This window comes from Bombina bombina, chromosome 4 (genome assembly GCF_027579735.1).
Source record: "Bombina bombina isolate aBomBom1 chromosome 4, aBomBom1.pri, whole genome shotgun sequence".
Lineage (NCBI taxonomy): Eukaryota > Metazoa > Chordata > Amphibia > Anura > Bombinatoridae > Bombina > Bombina bombina.
Genome location: NC_069502.1, coordinates 954440645 through 954460666, shown reverse-complemented (window position 1 = coordinate 954460666; position 20022 = coordinate 954440645). Strand labels below are relative to the sequence as shown.

At 39.1% G+C, this 20022-nt stretch overlaps 1 protein-coding gene across 2 annotated transcripts in view; it reads right to left on the bottom strand.

Annotated features, from left to right (window-relative positions):
* Positions 1–20022, bottom strand: part of NINL (ninein like) — a 373652-nt gene that overhangs the window by 202049 nt on the left and 151581 nt on the right. For both annotated transcript variants that reach the window (XM_053711960.1, XM_053711961.1), the window contains exons 5-9: positions 19128–19194; positions 16145–16335; positions 15753–15893; positions 6382–6543; positions 4877–5013 (exon numbers count right to left, since the gene is read on the bottom strand). In XM_053711960.1, coding sequence (XP_053567935.1) covers positions 4877–5013; positions 6382–6543; positions 15753–15893; positions 16145–16335; positions 19128–19194 — 698 coding nt within the window. The remainder of the gene's footprint in view (positions 1–4876; positions 5014–6381; positions 6544–15752; positions 15894–16144; positions 16336–19127; positions 19195–20022) is intronic.

The following is a 20022-nucleotide window of genomic DNA, read 5'->3' as shown; positions in this document are numbered from 1 at the left end:
TAGTAGTTTGTTTAATCAGCTTGAGAGATTACTGTTAACAGATCTCAGGGACTCTGGCCATTTAATAACTATTCTCAGAGATAGGAGTTGGCAAGAAGATTCTAGGTGGGTGGTGATTGACACAGTGTCATTGTATTCGAGCATACCCCATCATTTGGGTATACGGGCAATATAATTTTTCTTGAACAACAGTACCAACTACTCTAATGAGTTTAAGTTGTTTTTTTGTGAGACTGTCGAGTTCCTACTATCCCACAATTTTTTCATGTTTGACGGAGAAAATTATTTACAGATCTGTGGCACAGCAATGGAGGCAAAATGTGCCCCCTCATTTGCTAACCTGTTTGTGGGATGGTGGGAGCTCAACGCCCTCTATAATAAGGACAACAACCCTTTTGCACACAATATTAACTTATATATGAGGTTTATATATTTGATTTGATATTTGTAACCAGTGGTACTTTCATATTTAAGGGTTTTTTGAGTTTTGTAAATGATAATGATCTAGGTTTAAAATTTACAGGGGAAGTCCAAAATGTGAGAATAAATTTCTTAGATCTTACCCTTATGGGGTCAGTAAAAGAAAAAAAAGATAATCACTGACACATATAGGAAATCTTCATCCGGTAATACCATCCTCCATGATAAATCATGTCACCCACATCATCTAATCAAGTCCATACCAAAAAGTCAGTTATTGCAATTAAGGAGGAATACGGACTCTGATGAGCTGTTTGAATTACAAGCTAATAAGCTTATGGAAAGATTTGTTGTTAGGGGGTATGGCATGGAGATCTTACAACATACAGTAAAATCTATAAAAGAGAGTCATCCACGAGAACCAATTGACCTTAAAGGGTTTTCAAAGGAACGTAAATTCAATGAAGACACAATAGTGTTTTTGACTGAGTTTTCTTTACAATACAACCAACTTTGTAACATTGTCAGAAGGAATTTACCTCTTTTGAAGGGGGATGATCTGTTGTCCAATATTATAGGCAATGTTAGATTTGTATCAAAGAAAGCTCCGACTTTGGCCAATAGGTTGTCTAGTTACTAGTGGTCTGGGAAGGCATGGGAGTAATTGGTTGTCCAAAAAAGGCACCTTTAAATGCCTGTCTAGGAATTGTGCTACCTGTGACGTTATCTCTTCAGATGATAAGTTTAAAAGCACTGCCACTAGTGAAAGCTTTAATATAGAATAATATTCCAATTGTGGCACAAATTTTGTAATATATATTTGGGAGTGTGGGTTTTGTCAGGACCAGTATGTAGGTCAAACCTCATGTTCCCTACGATCAAGAATAGTGGAGCACAAAAAAGAGATATAAAAAATTACAATAAGGACTCAAGTGTAGCCAGGCATCTTAATGGTATCCATTTTACAAATGAACCAAGGATCTTGGTGAAAGTAATAGATATAGCTAGGAGACCATTGCGAGAAGGAAATAGATATAAAATCCTCACCAAGAAAGAGTTGTAGTGGATTTGGAAATTGGGTACTAGAGTACCCGCAGGATTGAATAAGGAGTGGGATATTAACTATTATGTGGAGTAGGATATATAGTAAGAAGCATTTTTCCTCTGCAGTTGAGCTTTCTGTAAAGTATTACCCTATAAGCATTTAGTGCATTATTAATATGTTAATGTATAATTGAATGAGTATTTAAAAAAAAAAAACTTTTTTGCATATTAAGAATGTTTTAATATATCATCATGTAAGAATTATATATGCACATTAAGTTTACTCTTAGTAGTTTGTTGAGGTCTAAGAATGGATACATTGTTATACCAAATATGTTAGCTACACATTTGGTATTATTTTTTAATATATTTTTTCTTCTGTATCTATGTATTCATGCTACACGTTAGATGGAACTTAGTTTTGTGCATTGATTACAGCCATTGCCATGGTAACCATATTGGTGGCTTGTGATTGGTTGTAATCACTATATAGGTGTTTCCAACGTGCAGGAGGTTAAGCCTATGATTAAGTGCTGCACGGCACGAAACATGTAAGGTCTCCTCCTCTTCCGACCATGTTTTGCATCACGAGTGTTGTTGCTTTTTAATTGATGGAATAAAGGATTGTTAATTTACCCTGAAGTTTTGGAGTGCCGCCTATTCATTTTCTTTGTGTGTTTTTTTGTAATGCTCCGTTTGCCTTCGCTGCATCCCGGTGGATTCTTTCACCACCCTGCCATTTTCGGAACCCCCCTAGATGCAGCTTCTCTCCATCCAGGCGAATTCTTTTGGCTGCGCGCGCAGCCAACATTCTGTTGGCTGCCTCGAGCTGCCAACATTCCATTGAGGATGCATGTGCAACTGCCAACGGACATTACAAACGCAATTATAGTATAGATTGGAAAGTTTTTTTAAATGTTGTGCTCTGTCTAAATCATGAATGTCTAATTATGACTTTACTGTCCCTTTAATACGTCTAAATTTTAACTCCGTTTCATAAATAAGACTGCAAAATGGTCGTTTAGCAGCCCAAAAAAATATATATTAGTTTTACAGGGTTGAAAAAGTAGAATTTTACCTTAAGAGTTGATCATCTGTGTTGGTTTAAATCTAAATTATTAACAAATCTATGGATTTTAGTTGGGAGATACTCGGATTACACTTTCATAGAGTTTAATATGGTGAAATATTGATAAAGTACAAATGACAGGAGGGCTTGTTTTATTCTAATAGGCAAGATGTTTCCAGGATGTCCGTTTTAAGTGTGAAAAGCCAGGTGTAAGTAAGCACACAACTAGAACAAAGCAGATCATTTCATCAATAGGAGAAAAAAAACATCTAAATTTTCCATTAAAAATACAGTAAAGTCATTTTTTAACTGATTTTTTTAGTTTAGACTGACTGTTCAATTTAAAGAAAAAAAAAATGTACTTCTAACTTCAATTTTGCTTTTTATCTCATGGTATCCTTTGTTGAAGGGTAACCTTAGGTAGGCTCATAAGAGTGTGCACGGGTTTTTAGTAGGGTTGCACCGATACTAGTATCGGTACCGATACCAAGTATTTGCATGAGTACTTGTACTCGTGCAAATGCACCGATACTTAAACCGATACCTCCACTTCCTACCCATATGCTATTTTGTGGCGTTTTTTCAAACTGTATGTTCCCATTTGATTTTAAACTGGAGTGGAGACTAAACTAAAAATTGTTTACTACTGTTCTGCCAATAAAAATTGCTGTTATTTGTATTATTGTAGGAGAGATCACTGTACCTCGTTAAGACAAACCCCTGAAGTACTGGGCAGTTAATAAACAGATTTCCATCTCTGGCTAAAATGGCCCAAAAATATCTTTCTACCCCATGCAGTAGTGTGGAAAGTGAAAGACTGTGCAGCTTAGAGTCGAACCTCCTTACTGATAGCAAAAACAGACTTATAGCTGAACATGCAGAGAGGCTTCTAACTTGCCACTAACTTTTGAAAAATTATTCTAATTGCTAGATTGCCTTTTTTACTGCTAGTTCTAATCTTGCACAATTATGTTCAAAACATACTGTACTCTGAGGAACATCTATAGCCAGGGCTGGATTGAAAATAAAAAGCAGCCCTAGAAAAATATGAAGACGAGCCCTATTTCCGTTGAGTCAGTAGAATGCACGTCACATTTTTCTCATAGGGGTTTACTGGGACACTCCTTCCCCAATATTTTTTCAGAATTAAATTATATTACTTTGTATTAAAGGGACAGTCTAGTATAAATTAAACTTTCATTATTCAGATAGGACTTTTAATTTTAATCAACTTTCCAATTTACTTTTATCATCAAATTAGCTTTTTTCTCTTGGTATTCTTAGTTTAAACTAAACATAGGTAGGCTCATATGCTAATTTCTAAGCCTTTGAGGGCTGCCTCTTATCACAGGCTTTTTAAATCTCTTTTCAATACAAAGAGACAGAAAGTACACGTGAGCCATATAGATAACACTGTGTTCAGGCACAGGGGGTTATTTAAGATTTAGCACAAAACAATGCTAAATTTAAGACAATGGATAATAAACAGTCACAGTCATGTGATTAGGGGGCTGGAAGAAGGTTCCTAGATACAAGGTAATCACAGAGGTAAAAAGTATATTAATATAACTGTGTTGGTTGTGCAAAACTGGGGAATGGGTAATAAAGGTTTTATCTATCTTTTAAAACAATAACAATTCTATGGTACACTGTCCCATTAAATACAAATGTCAGATTGATGTTATATAACAGCCCTACAACCCAATTGTATCACCCCTTTAAATTTAATATTTTATTGTAATATTTTTTATTTATAAACATGTTCTGTGAACTTTGTGACAAATAAAACTGTTTTATTATTTCATAATGTCTTTTGAGTTACAGTCCTTTATAATTATAAAGAAGGAATCTTAAATAATTAGCCTTTATTGTGCTTGGTAAACTGTCACATTAAACTGTCACATTAAAAAGTATCGGTAATTGGTATCGGCGAGTATTTGATAACAAGTATTGGTACTTGTACTCGGTCATAAAAAAATTGTATCGGTGCAACCCTAGTTTTTAGCACTCTATGGTAACAGTGTTTGCAACAATGTTTGTAGCAATGTTCCTGAGCCTACCTTGAATTACTTGTCAACAAAGGATACCTAGTGAACAAAGCAAATTTAAGACTAGAACTAAATCAGAACGTTTTCTAAAAATTACATGCTCTGTCTGAATAATAAAATGTTTCATTTTGACGTTACTGTGCCTTTAACTGTATAATAAAGCACATTTTAAACATTGCACCTTTTTTTTTTTCCTATAAAATTAGAGAACTTTATTTGTCAGTATTATTCATTGACAACGCCTACAACATAATATAATAATCATACAGGTGCCGTAATAAGACTGAGCTCTTACTGCTGGTAATGTAGTTCATGCTTATAAGATGCCAGGGCAGCAAAGTGGATTTTGTTCTTTGTAGCAATGAGTTCATTGTCCAGCGCTGTAGTGAGCTCCACAAGGTTCACCTGATTATCCAGACTAAAATCAAGGCTCTGCAGAAAGGAAAGAAAAATAATAAACAAAGACAAAACGCACTATTTATTAATTGTCATCATCATCATCATGTATTTGTAGAGCGCCAACAGATTATGCAGCGCTATTTAAGTGTTTATATTCCTAGCTTTAAAATTCACATTCATCCTAGTTGTCATATATTTTATTTGTTCAGTATTTACTGCTATTTGCCCATGAGCGGGTACCAGCTAATTTATTTAGAAGGGAGTTTTCATATCTAGTTAATCCCTAATGATTTTTGCAACCAATCGGCTCTGGGTTAGCTACTCCCATAAGGAGATTTGCACCCAGTTAATTCTAAAGGTGCAGCCCAGGTTAAAGGGACAGTCAACACCAGAATTTTTGTTGTTTAAAAAGATAATCCCTTTATTACCCATTCCCCAGTGTTGCACAGCCAACACAGTTATATAAATGCACGTTTTACCTCTGTAATGTATCTAAGCTTCTGCAAACTGCCCCCTTATTTCAGTTCTTTTGACAGACTTGCATTTTAGCCAATTAGTGCTGACTCCTAAGTAACTTCACGTGCATGAGCTTAATGTTATCTATATGACACACATGAAATAACGCCCTCTAGCAGTGAAAACTGTCAAAATGCATTCAGATTAGAGGAGGCCTTCAAGAAATTAGCATACAAGCCTACCTAGGTTTAGCTTTCAACTAAGAATAGCAAGAGAACAAAGCAAAATTAGTGATAAAAGTAAATTGGAAAGTTGTTTAAAATGACATGCCCTATTTGAATCATGAAAGTTTATTTTGGACTTGACTGTCTCTTTAAGTTAACTGCACACAGTTTAGTCTGAGAGTCCTGCCGCCGACATGTGATGTGCACCCAGAGCAGTCTGAGTGCAGCCCATTCCCAGGGTTACATTTAGCAAGAGCACTCTCACATGCGCAATACACCAGCACCGCCTGCACTTAGCGGTTATATACAGTATAAACAAACTGCAGAAATATTTTATGTAACCTCAGCAAGTTACATAGCCAATTTCAAATCATGTTTGCTTAATTAAGTTCCTGCAAAGGGCTTAAACACATAGGTAAATTCCTACTTGAGAGCAACAAGCATTACAGCTCCAACACAGCTGGTGATTGGCGGAGTAGTGTGATTGCAACTGCTACTTTGCTTGTTTCCTTCTCTGGACCAGCCATTCTCTGGGGCTCACACGGGGGACTTTATCCATGTGTGTAACCCGCTTGTGGAGTTCCACAATGAGTATTGCAAATATAACCTGCTCTAATGAACTAAGATGTGCTTTCAAATATAAGATACTGGGAAAAAAGATATTACACAAGAATAAAGCAAATACTTTTAAAAAGAATTAAAGGAAATTGTATTTTCTAACCATTAAAATATCTTTGCTGTCTTCGAGGCCTTCCTCTTCCCAGATTACCAGGATCTGTTCCGCATTCCCAAATCCAGTACCATCATCTATACTGGAGAAGAGGTGGAAACCACCACAATTTGACAGAAGTGAGGGAGTCTTGTGACTGGTATCTTCAACAAGCTAAATATAAAAAATAAAGCATTTTAATACAAATCAAAAAACAATGTTTTCACCTACTAGCTTTACCTTGAGAGACAGAGCATACCTAGGTAAGCAGTGTGCAAGTGCTTGAAGCACTGTATGTCAGCAGTTTGTGTAAACACTGCAGCCATCTAGTGTTCTTGCAAATGCATAACATTGTTAAAAACATTATTGCAAAAAAATGCTCCTAAGCCTACCTACCATCTTTTCAATAAAGAATACCAAGATTAAGGGATTATCTAGCTTTTAAAACAACAAAAATTCTGGTGTTGACTGTCCCTTTAAGCTCGTCTCACACTCCCTAGAGAGTATAAAATCAAATATGTAACCTACCTGCAAATGATGTAAATCAAAAAGCTGGTTTAAAGGGACAGTCTACTCCAGAATTGTTCTTTTTTAAAAAGAAAATCACTTTAATACAGTTTTGCATAACCAACACGGTTATATTAATACACTTTTTACCTCTGTAATTACCTTGTATCTAAGCCTCTGTAGACTCCCCCTTATTTCAGTTCTTTTAACAGCCTTGCATTTTAGCCAATCAGTGGGGACTCATAAGTAACTTCACAGACGTGAGCACAATGTTATCTACATGGCGCACATGAACTAGCGCTGTCTAGCTGTGAAAAACTGTCAAAATGAGATAAGAGATAGCCTTCAAGGGCTTAGAAATTAGCATATGAGCCTAACTAGGTTTAGCTATCAACAAAGAATACCAAGAGAACAAAGTAAATTTGATAATAAAAGTAAATTGAAAAGTTGTTTAAAATTGCATGCCCTATCTGAATCTTTAACATTTAATTTTGACTCGACTGTCCCTTTAAGCACTTTGCACCATTTTGAAAAACATAAATTATGCTTACCAGATAATTTTCTGTCCACGGCTTCATTCCTTACTTGTGGGAAATACTGAACCTGGCCACCAGGAGGAGGCAAAGACATCCCAGCCAAAGGCTTAAATACCTCCCCCACTCCCCTCATACCCCAGTCATTCTGCCGAGGTAACAAGGAACAGTAGCAGAAACATAAGGGTATAAATGGTGCCAGAAGAACAAAAAATGTTGATCCACCCAACAGAGAAAATGTGCGGGGGCCATGGACTCTCCTCATACAGATTGAAAGGAAATTATCTGGTAAGCATAATTTATGTTTTCAATCTTAATATGAGGAGAGTCCTTGGCTTCATTCCTTACTTGTGGGAAACAAATACCCAAGCTCTAGAGGACACTGAATGAAACGGGAGGCTAAAACGAGAGGCGAACCCTATTCTGAAGGCACCACAGCCTGCAAAACATCTCTCCCAAAAGATACTTTGGCCGAAGCAAAAACATCAAACTTGTAAAATTTTTAAAAGGTATGTAAGCCGCCTTACAAATCTGCTCCATAGATGCCATATTCTTGAAGGCCCAAGAGGAACCACTGCTCTAGTAGAATGAGCCTTAATCCTCTAAGGAGGCTTATGTCCCACTGTTTCATGCTCCTCAACCAAAAAGACAAGGAAGTAGACAAGGCTTTCTGCCCCTTAAGCTTCCCAGAATAGACAACAAACAAAGAAGAAGTCTGTCTAAACTCCTTAGTGGCTTGAAGATAGAACTTCAAGGCCCGAACCACATCCAAATTATCGAGTAACCGCTCCTTCAAAGAAGAAGGGCTAGGACACAAGGAAGGAACAACAATCTCCTGATTGATGTTGAGATCAGAAACAACCTTAGGAAGAAAAAAAACCTAACCCAGTACGAAGAACAGCCTTATCAGCATGGAATACTAGTTAAGGGGGCTCACATTTCAAGGCAGCCATCTCAGATACTCTGCGTGCCGAGGCAATAACCAGTAAAAAGAGAACCTTCCAAGATAATAATTTAATATCAAGGCCATGCATAGGCTCAAACGGAGCCCTCTGCAAAACCTTAAAAACAAGATTCAAGCTCTAAGGAGGAGCACTAGGTCGAAAAACAGGTCCGATTCTAGACAGAGCCTGAACAAAGGACTGGACATCTGGAAGCTCAGCGAGCCTCTTGTGCAGTAAAACAGATACGGCCAAAATCTGTCCCTTAAGAGAGCTAGCCGAAAGGCCCTTCTCCAGACCAACCTGAAGAAAGGAAAGAATTCTGGAAACCCTGACCTTATGCCAGGGAAATCTATGCTCTTCACACCAGAATAAGTAGGTACTCCACACCTTATGATAGATGCGACGAGTAACCGGCTTACGGGCTTGAATGAGAGTATCAATAACGCTCTCAGAAAAACCTCTCTTCGCTAGGACTAAGCGTTCAATCTTCATGCAGTCAGCCTCAGAGAATCTAGATTTTGATGAACAAAAGGACCTTGTTCCAGCAGATACCTGCGACAAGGTAACCTCCATGGGAGGAGAAGATGACATCCCCACTAGATCCACGAACCACATCCTTCACGGCCACGATGGAGCAATCAGTATCACTGATGCAGGCCACTACTCGAGGAAGGAGTGGTAAGGGCGGGAAAAAGTAGATTAGATTGAACCTCCAAGGCACTGCTAATGCATCTATTAGCTCCGCCTGAGGATCCCGGGACCTCGACCCATATCTGGGTAGCTTGGTATTGAGATGAGATGCCATGAGATCTATCTCCGGCGTCCCCCACATGCTGCATATCTACGTAAACACTTTGGGATGGCAAGACAATTCCCCCCCAAAGAAAGGATTGTATGCTGAGAAAATCCACTTTCCAGTTGTCCACACCTGGAATGTGGATCACTGAGAGCGAACATCTGTGGGCCTCTGCCCACTCTAGAATCTGAAATACTTCCCTCATTGCTAGGGAGCTTCTCGTTCCCCCCTGATGGTTGATGTAAGCCACCGAGGTTATTGGAATCGGATAAACTGGGTTGAACCCAGAAGGAGCCAAGCCTTGAGAGCATTGAAGATCACTCAAGGTTCCAAGATGTTGATCAGGAGGAGGGATTCCTCTCGAATCCACAGGCCCTGTGCCTTCCTGGCACCCCAAACAGCTCCCCATCCTGAGATACTTGCATCCGTAGTCACAATCTCCCAGGATGGTCTCAAGAAGGACGTCCCTTGGGACAGGTGATCTGGACAAAGCCACCAGAAGAGCGATTCTCTCGACTGGCTGTCCAAAGAAATCTGTTGAGACAGATCTGAATGATTGCCGTTCCACTGTCTCAGCATGCACAGCTGAAGAGGTCTGAGATGGAATCTGGCAAAGGGGATGATGTCCATGCAGGACACCATGAGTCCAATTACCTCCATCCACCGAGCCACAGATGGCCTGAAAGAGGTCTGGAGGGCAAGATAATTGGAAGTTAGCTTGTAACATCTTTGCTCTGTAAGAAATATCCTCATAGATATGGAATATATTATCGTACCCAGGAACTCAACCCTGGTACTGGGAATAAGAGAACTCTTTTCTAAGTGTATCTTCCATCCATGAGATCGAAGAAGAGAAAGAAGAGTTTTCATATGGTCCTCTGCTAGACGACAGGATGGAGCATGAACCAAAATGTCGTCTAAGTATGGCGCCACTGCAATCCCTCTGGTTCTGGCCACTGAAAAGAGAGCCCCTAGAACCTTCGTAAAAACTCTTGGAGCAGTAGCTAGACCAAATGGAAGTGCAATGAACTGGAGTGCTGGTCCATGAACGCAAATCTTAGAAACTTGAAGTGTTCCTTGTGTATAGGGACGTGAAGGTAGGCATCCTTCAGGTCTATCCTGATCATAAATTGTCCTTCCTGGACTAAAGGAAGAATGGACCTTATTGTCTCCATCTTGAATGAGGGGACTGACAGGAATTTGTTTAAACACTTTAGGTTCAGAATTGGACGAAAAGTACCCTCCGTCTTTGGGACCACAAACAGGTTTGAGTAGTATCCCAGACCTCTCTCTGCTGGAGGTACCGGTAAAATGACCTCCAGGGTGGAGAGATCCCTCACACACCCTAGAAAAGTCTCTCTCTTTTCTGGCCTTGAAGACAGGTTTGATAAGAGGAATCTGCCGTTGGGAGGATGAAACTTGAAACCAATCCTGTATCCCTAAGCGATGACCTCCAGTACCCAAGGGTCTTGCACATCCCCAAACCAAGCTTCTGAAAAGAGAGACAGTCTGCCCCCTACCAGATCCAAAGCCGGATTGGGGGCCGCCCCTTCATGCTGACTTTGACTTGGCGGGCTTCTTATTTTGCTTGGATTTATTCCAGGACTGAGGAGGTTTCCAAGTTCCCTTGGACTGCTCCGACTTTGCAGAGGGCTGCTGACGTTGGGATTTGTCCGAACGAAAATTAGGACCTTGTCCCTTAGGCTTGTTCTTCTTATCCTGCGATAAAAAGGCACCTGAACCAAAAAGAATCTTTCCCTTGAATGGGAGGGAAAGAAGTCTAGATTTCGAAGTCATGTCCGCAGACCAAGATTTCAGCCAGAGTGCCCTATGGGCTAGCACAGAAAAACCTGAAGCCTTGGCGTTCAGGCGAATAATCTGCATATTTGCATCACAAATAAAAGAATTAGCTACCCATAAGGCCCTAATTCTTTCCAGGATCGTGTCGAGTGGACCCTCCACCTCGATCAACTCAGATAAGGAGTCGCACCAGAAGGTAGCTGGTCCCACAACCACAGCAACAGCCGCTGCTGGTTTGAACAAATATCCCGTATGCTGAAACATTTTTCTTAATGGAGTTTCCAGCTTCTTATCCATGGGCTCTTTAAACGACGAACTATCCTCAAGTGGGAGAGTAGTGCGTTTAGCAAGCGTGGAGATAGCGCCGTCTACCTTAGGGACGAAACCCCACAACTCCAATTGAGAGTCCGGAACCGGGAACAATTTCTTAAAGGGACAGTCAACACCAGAATTTTTTTTGTTTTAAAAGATAGATAATCCCTTTATTACCCGTTCCCCAGTTTTGCATAACCAACAAGGTTATGTTAATATACTTTTTACCTCTGTAATTACCTTGTATCTAAGCCTCTGCAGACTGCCCCCTTATTTCAGTTCTTTTGACAGACTTGCATATAAGCCAATCAGAGCTGCTCCATGGTAAATTCACGAGCATGAGCTCAATGTTATCTATATGAAACACGTGAACTAATGCTCTCTAGTGGTGAAAAACTATCAAATTAGCATATGAACCTCCTAGGTTTAGTTTTCAACTAAGAATACCAAGAGAACAAAGCAAAATTGGTGATAAAAGTAAATTAGAAAGTTGTTTAAAATTACATGCCCTATCTTAATCATAAGTTTTTTTTGGACTTGACTGTCTCTTTAAAGAAAGAAGAAGGGGAAAAAGAAGAACCTAGCCTTTCCCATTCATTCTTAATAATGTTCGCCATCTTTACGGGAACCGGGAAAGTCTGTTGTACAACCCTGTAGTCGTAGACCTTATCTAATTTAGGAATGCAAGGTTCCTCAGGTAATTTAGGTTCTTGTACCTCTAAAGTAGCCAACACCTCCTTTAGCAGAAAGCGTAAGTGTTCAATCCTAAATCTAAAGTCTGGTTCCTCCGCAGCTGGAGGCTTAGAGGCAGCAGATTCCGACTCAGAAAGAGCATCCTCTGAAGTATCTGAGGCGTTTTCATCATTGGATAATCTTGTATCAGATAAATCCAATAAGCTAGTAGATGACCTCTGGGAAGGATAGCAATATTTAACCTTTCGCTTGCACTTAGCAGTGCGAGGTAAAGCACTAAAGGCCACAGACACTGGCGTCTAACTGTTCAGTAACGTCTGGCGGTAAAAGGGCCCCTCCAGATGGAGGAATAGGAGTGCTATGGGCAGTTGCATGTGTATTAGGAGATGAATGTAGGGTGCGCACCTCACGGGACGGAGACTCCTCAGAGGTAGAAGGCTCAGTAGTATTAAACATATTAGCTTTCTATGATTAGATTACATTATCAAGGCATGTGGAACATAATTGAGCAGGCAGGAATACCGTGGCCTCCTCACAATATAGACAGGAATTAGCTTTAGGTAAAAAAGGGAGTACCCTCTAACGTATCAGAGTCCTCCATAGCTTGTGCTTATAAAAAGGACTGAAACAAAGATATATGGCACCTTTATACCCCCAATGGCTGGGGCACTCACCACCTCCTATAACCCAGGCCCAAGAAAGAAACCGCTTAGTCTCCAGGCACCGCAAGGTCAGGAAGAAGAGAATCACTGTGACCACACCCGGTCACATGGTACGCCATGCAGGACCGCCCCTGCCCCACTAAAAGCGCGCCAAGCCTAACTGGCTGCGCAGCGCTCCAGAGTGAAAGTAAAACCTGTATGTTCCAACATCTGCCTGAGCCACATGTCACAGCATAAATACAATATAAAAAATATGGGATTAATCACTCCTGTTCAATAAGAGACATTAACCCTCGATTCCATTCAGATAAAAGGTCTTTTGCGTTATCAAATGTGTATAAAAAAATGAAACGATCTTACCGGAATCTATGCCGTGGAACAGAAACACAACCTCTCAAGTTTGAAGTCTTGTAGCATCACTCCTGACATGGACTTGAGTGATAGAAGCAGGCAGTGAAACTCATCAACACTGATTGCTTAAGAGTTGTTAATATACCTCTGGATGGGTTCGCAGAAAGACTCTCCCTGCATCTCCAGACTCTAACATTCACCAATGCTCTCACTGAGAGGCTGACAAGACTACTTAAAACTCCAGTCCCATTTCGAAGAGAACTACCCTCTATAAGGAACTACTCCGTATCTTCTGACACTTCTCTACCAACATCCTGTGACGAAAGGCAAAGAATGACTGGGGGATGAGACGAGTGGGGGAGGTATTTAAGCCTTTGGCTGGGGTGTCTTTGCCTCCTCCTGGTGGCCAGGTTCAGCATTTCCCACAAGAATGAAGTCGTGGACTCTCCTCATATTAAGATGGAAACTCAAGATTTTGCTTTTTGGCCTCTAGGAAACATGGGAAAAAGTAATTTTTTTACACAAAAGTGGTGTTTAATGTCCAATTACTATTGTTCAAAGTTGTTTAAGGTACTAACAGTTTGCACATCCACTATATAAAAATATATCTGCTGTCAGAAAATAGAAGGTTTGTTTGTGAAGTGGAATAGATTTTTGATAACAGCCAGGTTTGAGGCAAGAGGTGGGAGGTGCTTGAAAAATAGGAGTAAACACTAGTGCACATGTATTTCTTTTCCCTGTAACATGTTCTGCAAATTGCTGACATGGGGCTAGATTACAACTTAAGCGCAAAATATTGCTTCTGCGAAAGCGATACTAGCGCTGGTATTATGCGTTAGGTGCAATGCGAACATGACCTTGCGTTTGCATTGCACAGAAGCATTGCGCTCACAAGAGCACGCTTCCATGGGGCTCCTATGGGAGCCTCGTTCTCATGCCGTCAGACACGACATGAGAACTAGCACAGCGAAGGGGGTATATACACAAACACATAAATATATGTGTATATAAGTATATACATATATATTTACAGGGAACACACAGTTCCCATAGACCGCAATGTAAAGGCACTTTTTGCTGCATTTTTTTTTCTAAAACCCCACACAACCCATTTTTAACCCCTAAAACTTGCGGTAGCTATAATCAGCCACCTGCAAACACTCCACTTGTAATCTAGGCCATGGTGACTAAACGGGAAGGGATTTAGAACTCAGAATTAATGAACATCTGTTATATTGTCATTTTTTAATAATTAAGTATACATAATTAAAAACATCTTTACATTAGAGTTATCCCTTTAGCATATGGAGTCTCTGCATTAAAGGACCATAAAATACAGTAGAATTGCATAATCAACAAATGCATAATAAAAAGACAAAAGCAATAGCACCTATTTCAAATGAGCAGCAGATTTTTATTTATGTAAAATTTCTAAATTTCCTTCAATTTCCCTGCCCCCTGTCTCATGTGACACCCATTAGCAAATTACAGACTCATACATGTATACAAACAACCTCCAGGGCAGCGCTCAGACGATCTTCCTCTGTATCATAGTGACGCGCACAACGTACTGATCTTCACGCTACAGTCACACCCCCTTGCAGTCAAACTCCATCAAAATTACAGGTGTTTGCACTGCTTCTCTCCTCTCTTGTTGAAATATAATATTTGATAGCTGGTAACTTATAATTTTGTTGGCCCAATCTTGGGCAAGACATACATTTTATGGGAATTAGACAGTATTATCGTAATACAGTGTGGTGGCATATAATAATTTAGAAATACAGGTCTCTCTATGTGAGCCGTTTATCTTTGCTAAAAGCCATTACGCTGAGCACTTTAGGTTTATTGCCTCTATTCCCATATTACATTAGACTATAGATACTTTTCAGTTACCAGTATATCTAGGTTATAATTAACCAGTATTAGTAATTGCTCCTGGGAGGACGCTCCTGCGTGGAGAGTTTGCAGTGCTTTTTCTCTATATAATTCTTATTTTAATTTTCTTTTAAATAAATTTGTGACAAATTTTAGCTTAATTGGTGGCATGGTCCACAACATAATACTCATCTTTTTAAATTACTGTAAATAAACGTTATGTTTTATAATAATACACATTACAAATACACTCCACCTTGTCAGTGAATGGGTTATAATCCTCACTAAGTGTGCCCCATAATTCTTCTGTTCTCTTCTTGCTAATAAAAATGACACAAGTGCAAGAATAGGCAACAACCCAGCGTAAGCAGGTGCCGAAACGAAAGAGGCAGTCCACCCCTGCCTCAGAAATAGCACAATCCAACAGGAACGCACCCTACTCATAATATGCTGGAAAAAAATTGATGGTGAAATAAGCAAACCAAAGGCAAAGTCAGTCTTCATGATGTAACGCGTTTGACCGCTATTTGCTGTCTGTTACTAAGTGTGTGTCACTTTTTTTCTGATATGGATTAAATGGAGTTTCTTCTGCCACTGCTACCCTTTGCCTTTGGTTTGCTTATTTCACCATCAATTTTTTTCCAGCATATTATGAGCAGGGTGCGTTCCTGTTGTTGGATTGTGCTCATACATGTATACGCTGTGAACTCTTGCACATGCTCCGTAGAAGCTGATGTCTCAGAAAGTGTGCAAAATTTGATAATGGAAGTAAATTGGAATTTATTTATTTTATTGCACACTCTATCTGGATCATAAACGTTTAATTTTGACTTTAATAGCATTTTTAACTCATATTCTTTTGTTTACTTTGAACCATTATCTGTGTAGTATTCTTGGTTCTGCTCACCTGATAAAGTGTCCATGGTCGTCTCTGCTTGAGCGGTGTGGAAGCAATGGGACTATGACTGAACAAGCCTAATTGGAACTCTTCAAAGCTTACTCTTCCATCTCCATCCCTGTCCAATTTCGTAAACAAGTCCTGTAGCTCCTACACACACACACATACATTAATTACATTCTTTTTAAACTATATATAAACTTCAGATTTTTTCCAAGGTTCTTTAAACCCTTTAAAGGTCCAAACATATAAGCAGAGATGTTTTACAAGAAAACTTACAATAGCTTAAAAAATAATGTAGATGTGAAACTTTGGGGGGGGGTTCTAGTGCTTGATCTTGATTTGTAGATTAAACTTTAATGGCAGATGAGAAAAAAAATATGCTAATCTATGAATCATACCTCTTTAGTAAGGTCTTTAAGGCCGATGTTCTTACAGACTGCAGCAAGTTCCTGTAGGTTAAGATACCCATTGGGGTCAATGCCAAGCTCCTCCCAGATGTCCCGCACCTGGTGCTCAGTCATATCAGAGCAAGGACTTGAATTTCTTCTTGGACTGTCAAAGATGTCTGTGTTCCATGTCCTCAACTGGCCTGGATTATCAAAAGAAACAACATGGAGGACTAACATGGGCTTGCTGAAATGGATAAACACTTCCTTATTTATTTCTATTTTCTGGTTTTGCTATTTTTCTGTTGTATTAACAGCTTATGAAGGCAGTAATACTAAACAAAAATGTAATTCTAAAAAAAAATCTTGTAAAGCACATTTTTATTGTAATCACTTTTCTTGTAATAGAAGTCTGAAAATGTTAGAGGGGGTTTCTAGCACTCAGGCTGGAATATATAATGAATGAATTAGAACTCTCTGCCACAAACTTCACACACGTCCCACAGTAGAACTATAGGCTATGTGATAGCGCAGAAATCAAGTGGCTAAATCACTGCAGCAGTATAAATATACAGCAGGGATTTACCTCATTATTGCACTTTGCTCTGGGCAAATAAAGGTCAGCTTATTGCTGCGTGTCACTGCAGTGACTTCACTTTTTGATTACCATGAGGTCCACCTGAGTAACTAAAGGGTTTAAAATACTATTGTGGCTCACGGATTTTGAAAAACTCTGTCAAGCTTTGATCTATAGCAATGGTTTTCAAACCTGTTCTCAGGCCTCTCTAACAGGCCACATTTTGTGGATATCTGAACTGGAGCACAGGTGAAATAATCAGCTGATTAGTTAAACGCGTATTTTAGCTGCTCTAATCCAAGGCTATCCAGAAAACCTGGACTGTTGGGGAGGCATGAGGGCAGGTTTGAAAACCAGTGATCTATAGGCAACTGTACCCAGTTCTTGATCAACTATCCTGGATACCCCTGAAGAACAAATACAGGAGTACCACCTAGAGCAGGGGTATGAAACTGGCATTATTTGCAAAAAAATCGATTAGTTTTGCCAAAGAATATAACATTAAAAAAGACACTCAATGCAATTCACAAACAAAGCAACGGCAAGATATGTAGGTAGTGTGCAAAGATGCACTTGTATGGAAAATGGCCCAGCACTCAAATGAGTTTGACACCCCTCACATAGATTAATTGCTTTGTATTCCAATTGGCTGTGCTGTGCATCTATATGCACAGTCTTTACATTGGATTTTAAAGTTGCAGTCAAATTTGCTGGCATAAAAGTGCAAACAGAAAATGCTCTAATATGTTAGAGCATTGCTTTATTATAGCACTATTGTTTTACATAACTGTGTCAAACACATAGTTAAAGTGGGCTCCAGAGCAGCTATTCACTACTGGGACCCCAGCTAAACATATCTAGTGAGCCATTGACAAGTGGTATGTATCTGAACCATGAAAGTTTAATTCAGATTTGAATGCCTCTTTAAAACTAGAAGAACCATAACTCACATTGGAACCCTGTACTTTCCAGACAGGATCCTGAGGTGAACAGTTCAGGTGGCTGACAGTCTTATATAGTTGAATAAGGGGCAACTAAAACAATATTTTGCACTAATTCAGACATTTACAAGTTGTTGACACCCAATTAACCATATCACTGATGCTGGTTATGGACAACATAGCAGAGAATTTAATAACAACCACAAATTGATCTCATCTTTCGTTAATATGTATTGTATTTACAACATTCTTCATTTTAAATATGTTTTACTCTTATACCTTTAGCAAACCAACTGCTATATAGTCAGTGCAGACAGGACATGTAGTCATCAGACAAAAGGGACAGTAAACACCTTGAGATTTTAATATAAAAATGTGTTCAGTTATGCATAATGAAACAAGTTTGCAATATAGTTTCATTATTTATTTTGCCCATTGTTAAATGTAATTAGCTCTGAAAATTGATTATTTACTCATTTTCAGAGTTGGAAATGCACCTGCTGACATCTCAAGGTGATAGCACTTCACACTAACATTTTAACTGTGACTAGCCTTGTTGTCAGCTGACTCAAACCCAAATGGGCTCCTCCACATAAGTTTGGTTATTGAAAAATAATTGCAGTAAAAATAATGATAATTTGAGGTAGGCAAAGATGTATGCAGATAAGCAAACAGATGGGAGGGTAGTATAAACAGGTAGGCAGGCTGGCAGACTCTACCAGGTGAGCAGGGAGAAAATGGTTAGGTAGGTAGGGAGATACACTCGGCACCTGCTGAGACTGGAGCCAAATGAAATGGGTCTTGCAGACAGTATGGAGGTACATTCTTTACTCAGTGGTTTAACAACTGAAACTGTAGTTAAATGACCACTCAATGCAGTAGCATTGCATAATTAACAAGTGCATATTAAAAAGACAATGCAATAACACCTACTCTGAATTTCAACTAAGCAGTAGATTTTTTTCTGACATATTTATTTTTTCTCCCATTTTCTGGCCCCCTGTATCATGTGACAGACATCAGCCAATCACAGACTAGTATATGTAAAACCCTGTGCACATGCTCAGTAGGATCTTTTTCCCCAGAGAGAGTGAATATAAAAAGACTGTGCTAAATTTGATAATGGAAGTAAATTAGAAAGTGTCTTAAAACTGCTGCTCTTTCTGAATCATAAAAGTTTATTTTGACTTGAATGTCCCCCATAGTCCCAAGTGCCTGAAGTACTGCTGCCATGGAGTCACAAAGGTAGCAGTGAAAACAAGCATAACCAGACAGAATCTCTAACAGCCACTAGGTGGTGCTACTAATTCTAATTGTATGAGATGCATTTGTGTGTTCTCGTTTACTATAGTATCCAGTCTTTTAAAAACATTCAGCATCAGAAAAAAAGACTCTCACATTGCAAATACCACTCAGTAATTTTAACATGAAGGGCTCACATTACTCTAATTCTGTGAATCTCCTGAAACAGCCTTACCTTGTGATTCAAAGTTCTCGTTCTGCGTCTCTTTCGCACACTCTGCTTCTTCATCAGACTTTAGACTCTGTGGGAAAGAGCATATGTGAAACAGATTTATGTATAAATGGTCCAATATGCAAACACTCACGAGATTAAATGGGAATAAGCCAGGCAGGAAGACAAAAGAAGAGAAAAAAAATCCTTGTCTTACGCCTATGAATTTGTATTAACGTTCCAGACAAATCTACAGCCAAAGAAAACATGCAAAGCCTTATGGTCCATTCACCGTGCACTATTTCATCTCAGCCTCACTCATTAACGTCAAAGGCTTCCTCTGTATTCATTATAAAGTGAAACATTAAACGAGAGTCATAACATTGCATGGTTTCCAGAACTCTGTATTAACTCAGTCACCGCCAAAAAGTCTGCTGCAGTAGGACGACTTAAAAGAGACATGAAACCTAAAATTTTCTTTCATGATTCAGGCAGAGTGTATAACTTTAAGCAACTTCAAATTTACTAAATTCTCTTGGTATCCTTTGTTGAAAAGCAGGTTGGTAAACTCAAGAGCGTATATGGAGCACTATATTGCAGCAGTTTTACAAGAATGCTTTTAAAAAATGATAAATTGTGGTATCACTGCCGCTATCTAGTGTTCCAAACATGTGCACATTATCTGCCTAGGTATTCTCTTCAACAAACAATATCATGAGACAAACATGATAATAGAAGTAAATTGGAAAGTTGTTTTTTTTATCCTCCGTCTGAATCATGAGAGAATTTTGGGTTTCATGTCCCTTTAATTATTTCAAGACACCAAAATCCATGAGATACCATATAAAAGAAGCCATCACAGATAATTCAATATGTTGAGAAGGTTTAAAATGTTTATTTTGCAGAGTAAATGTTCATG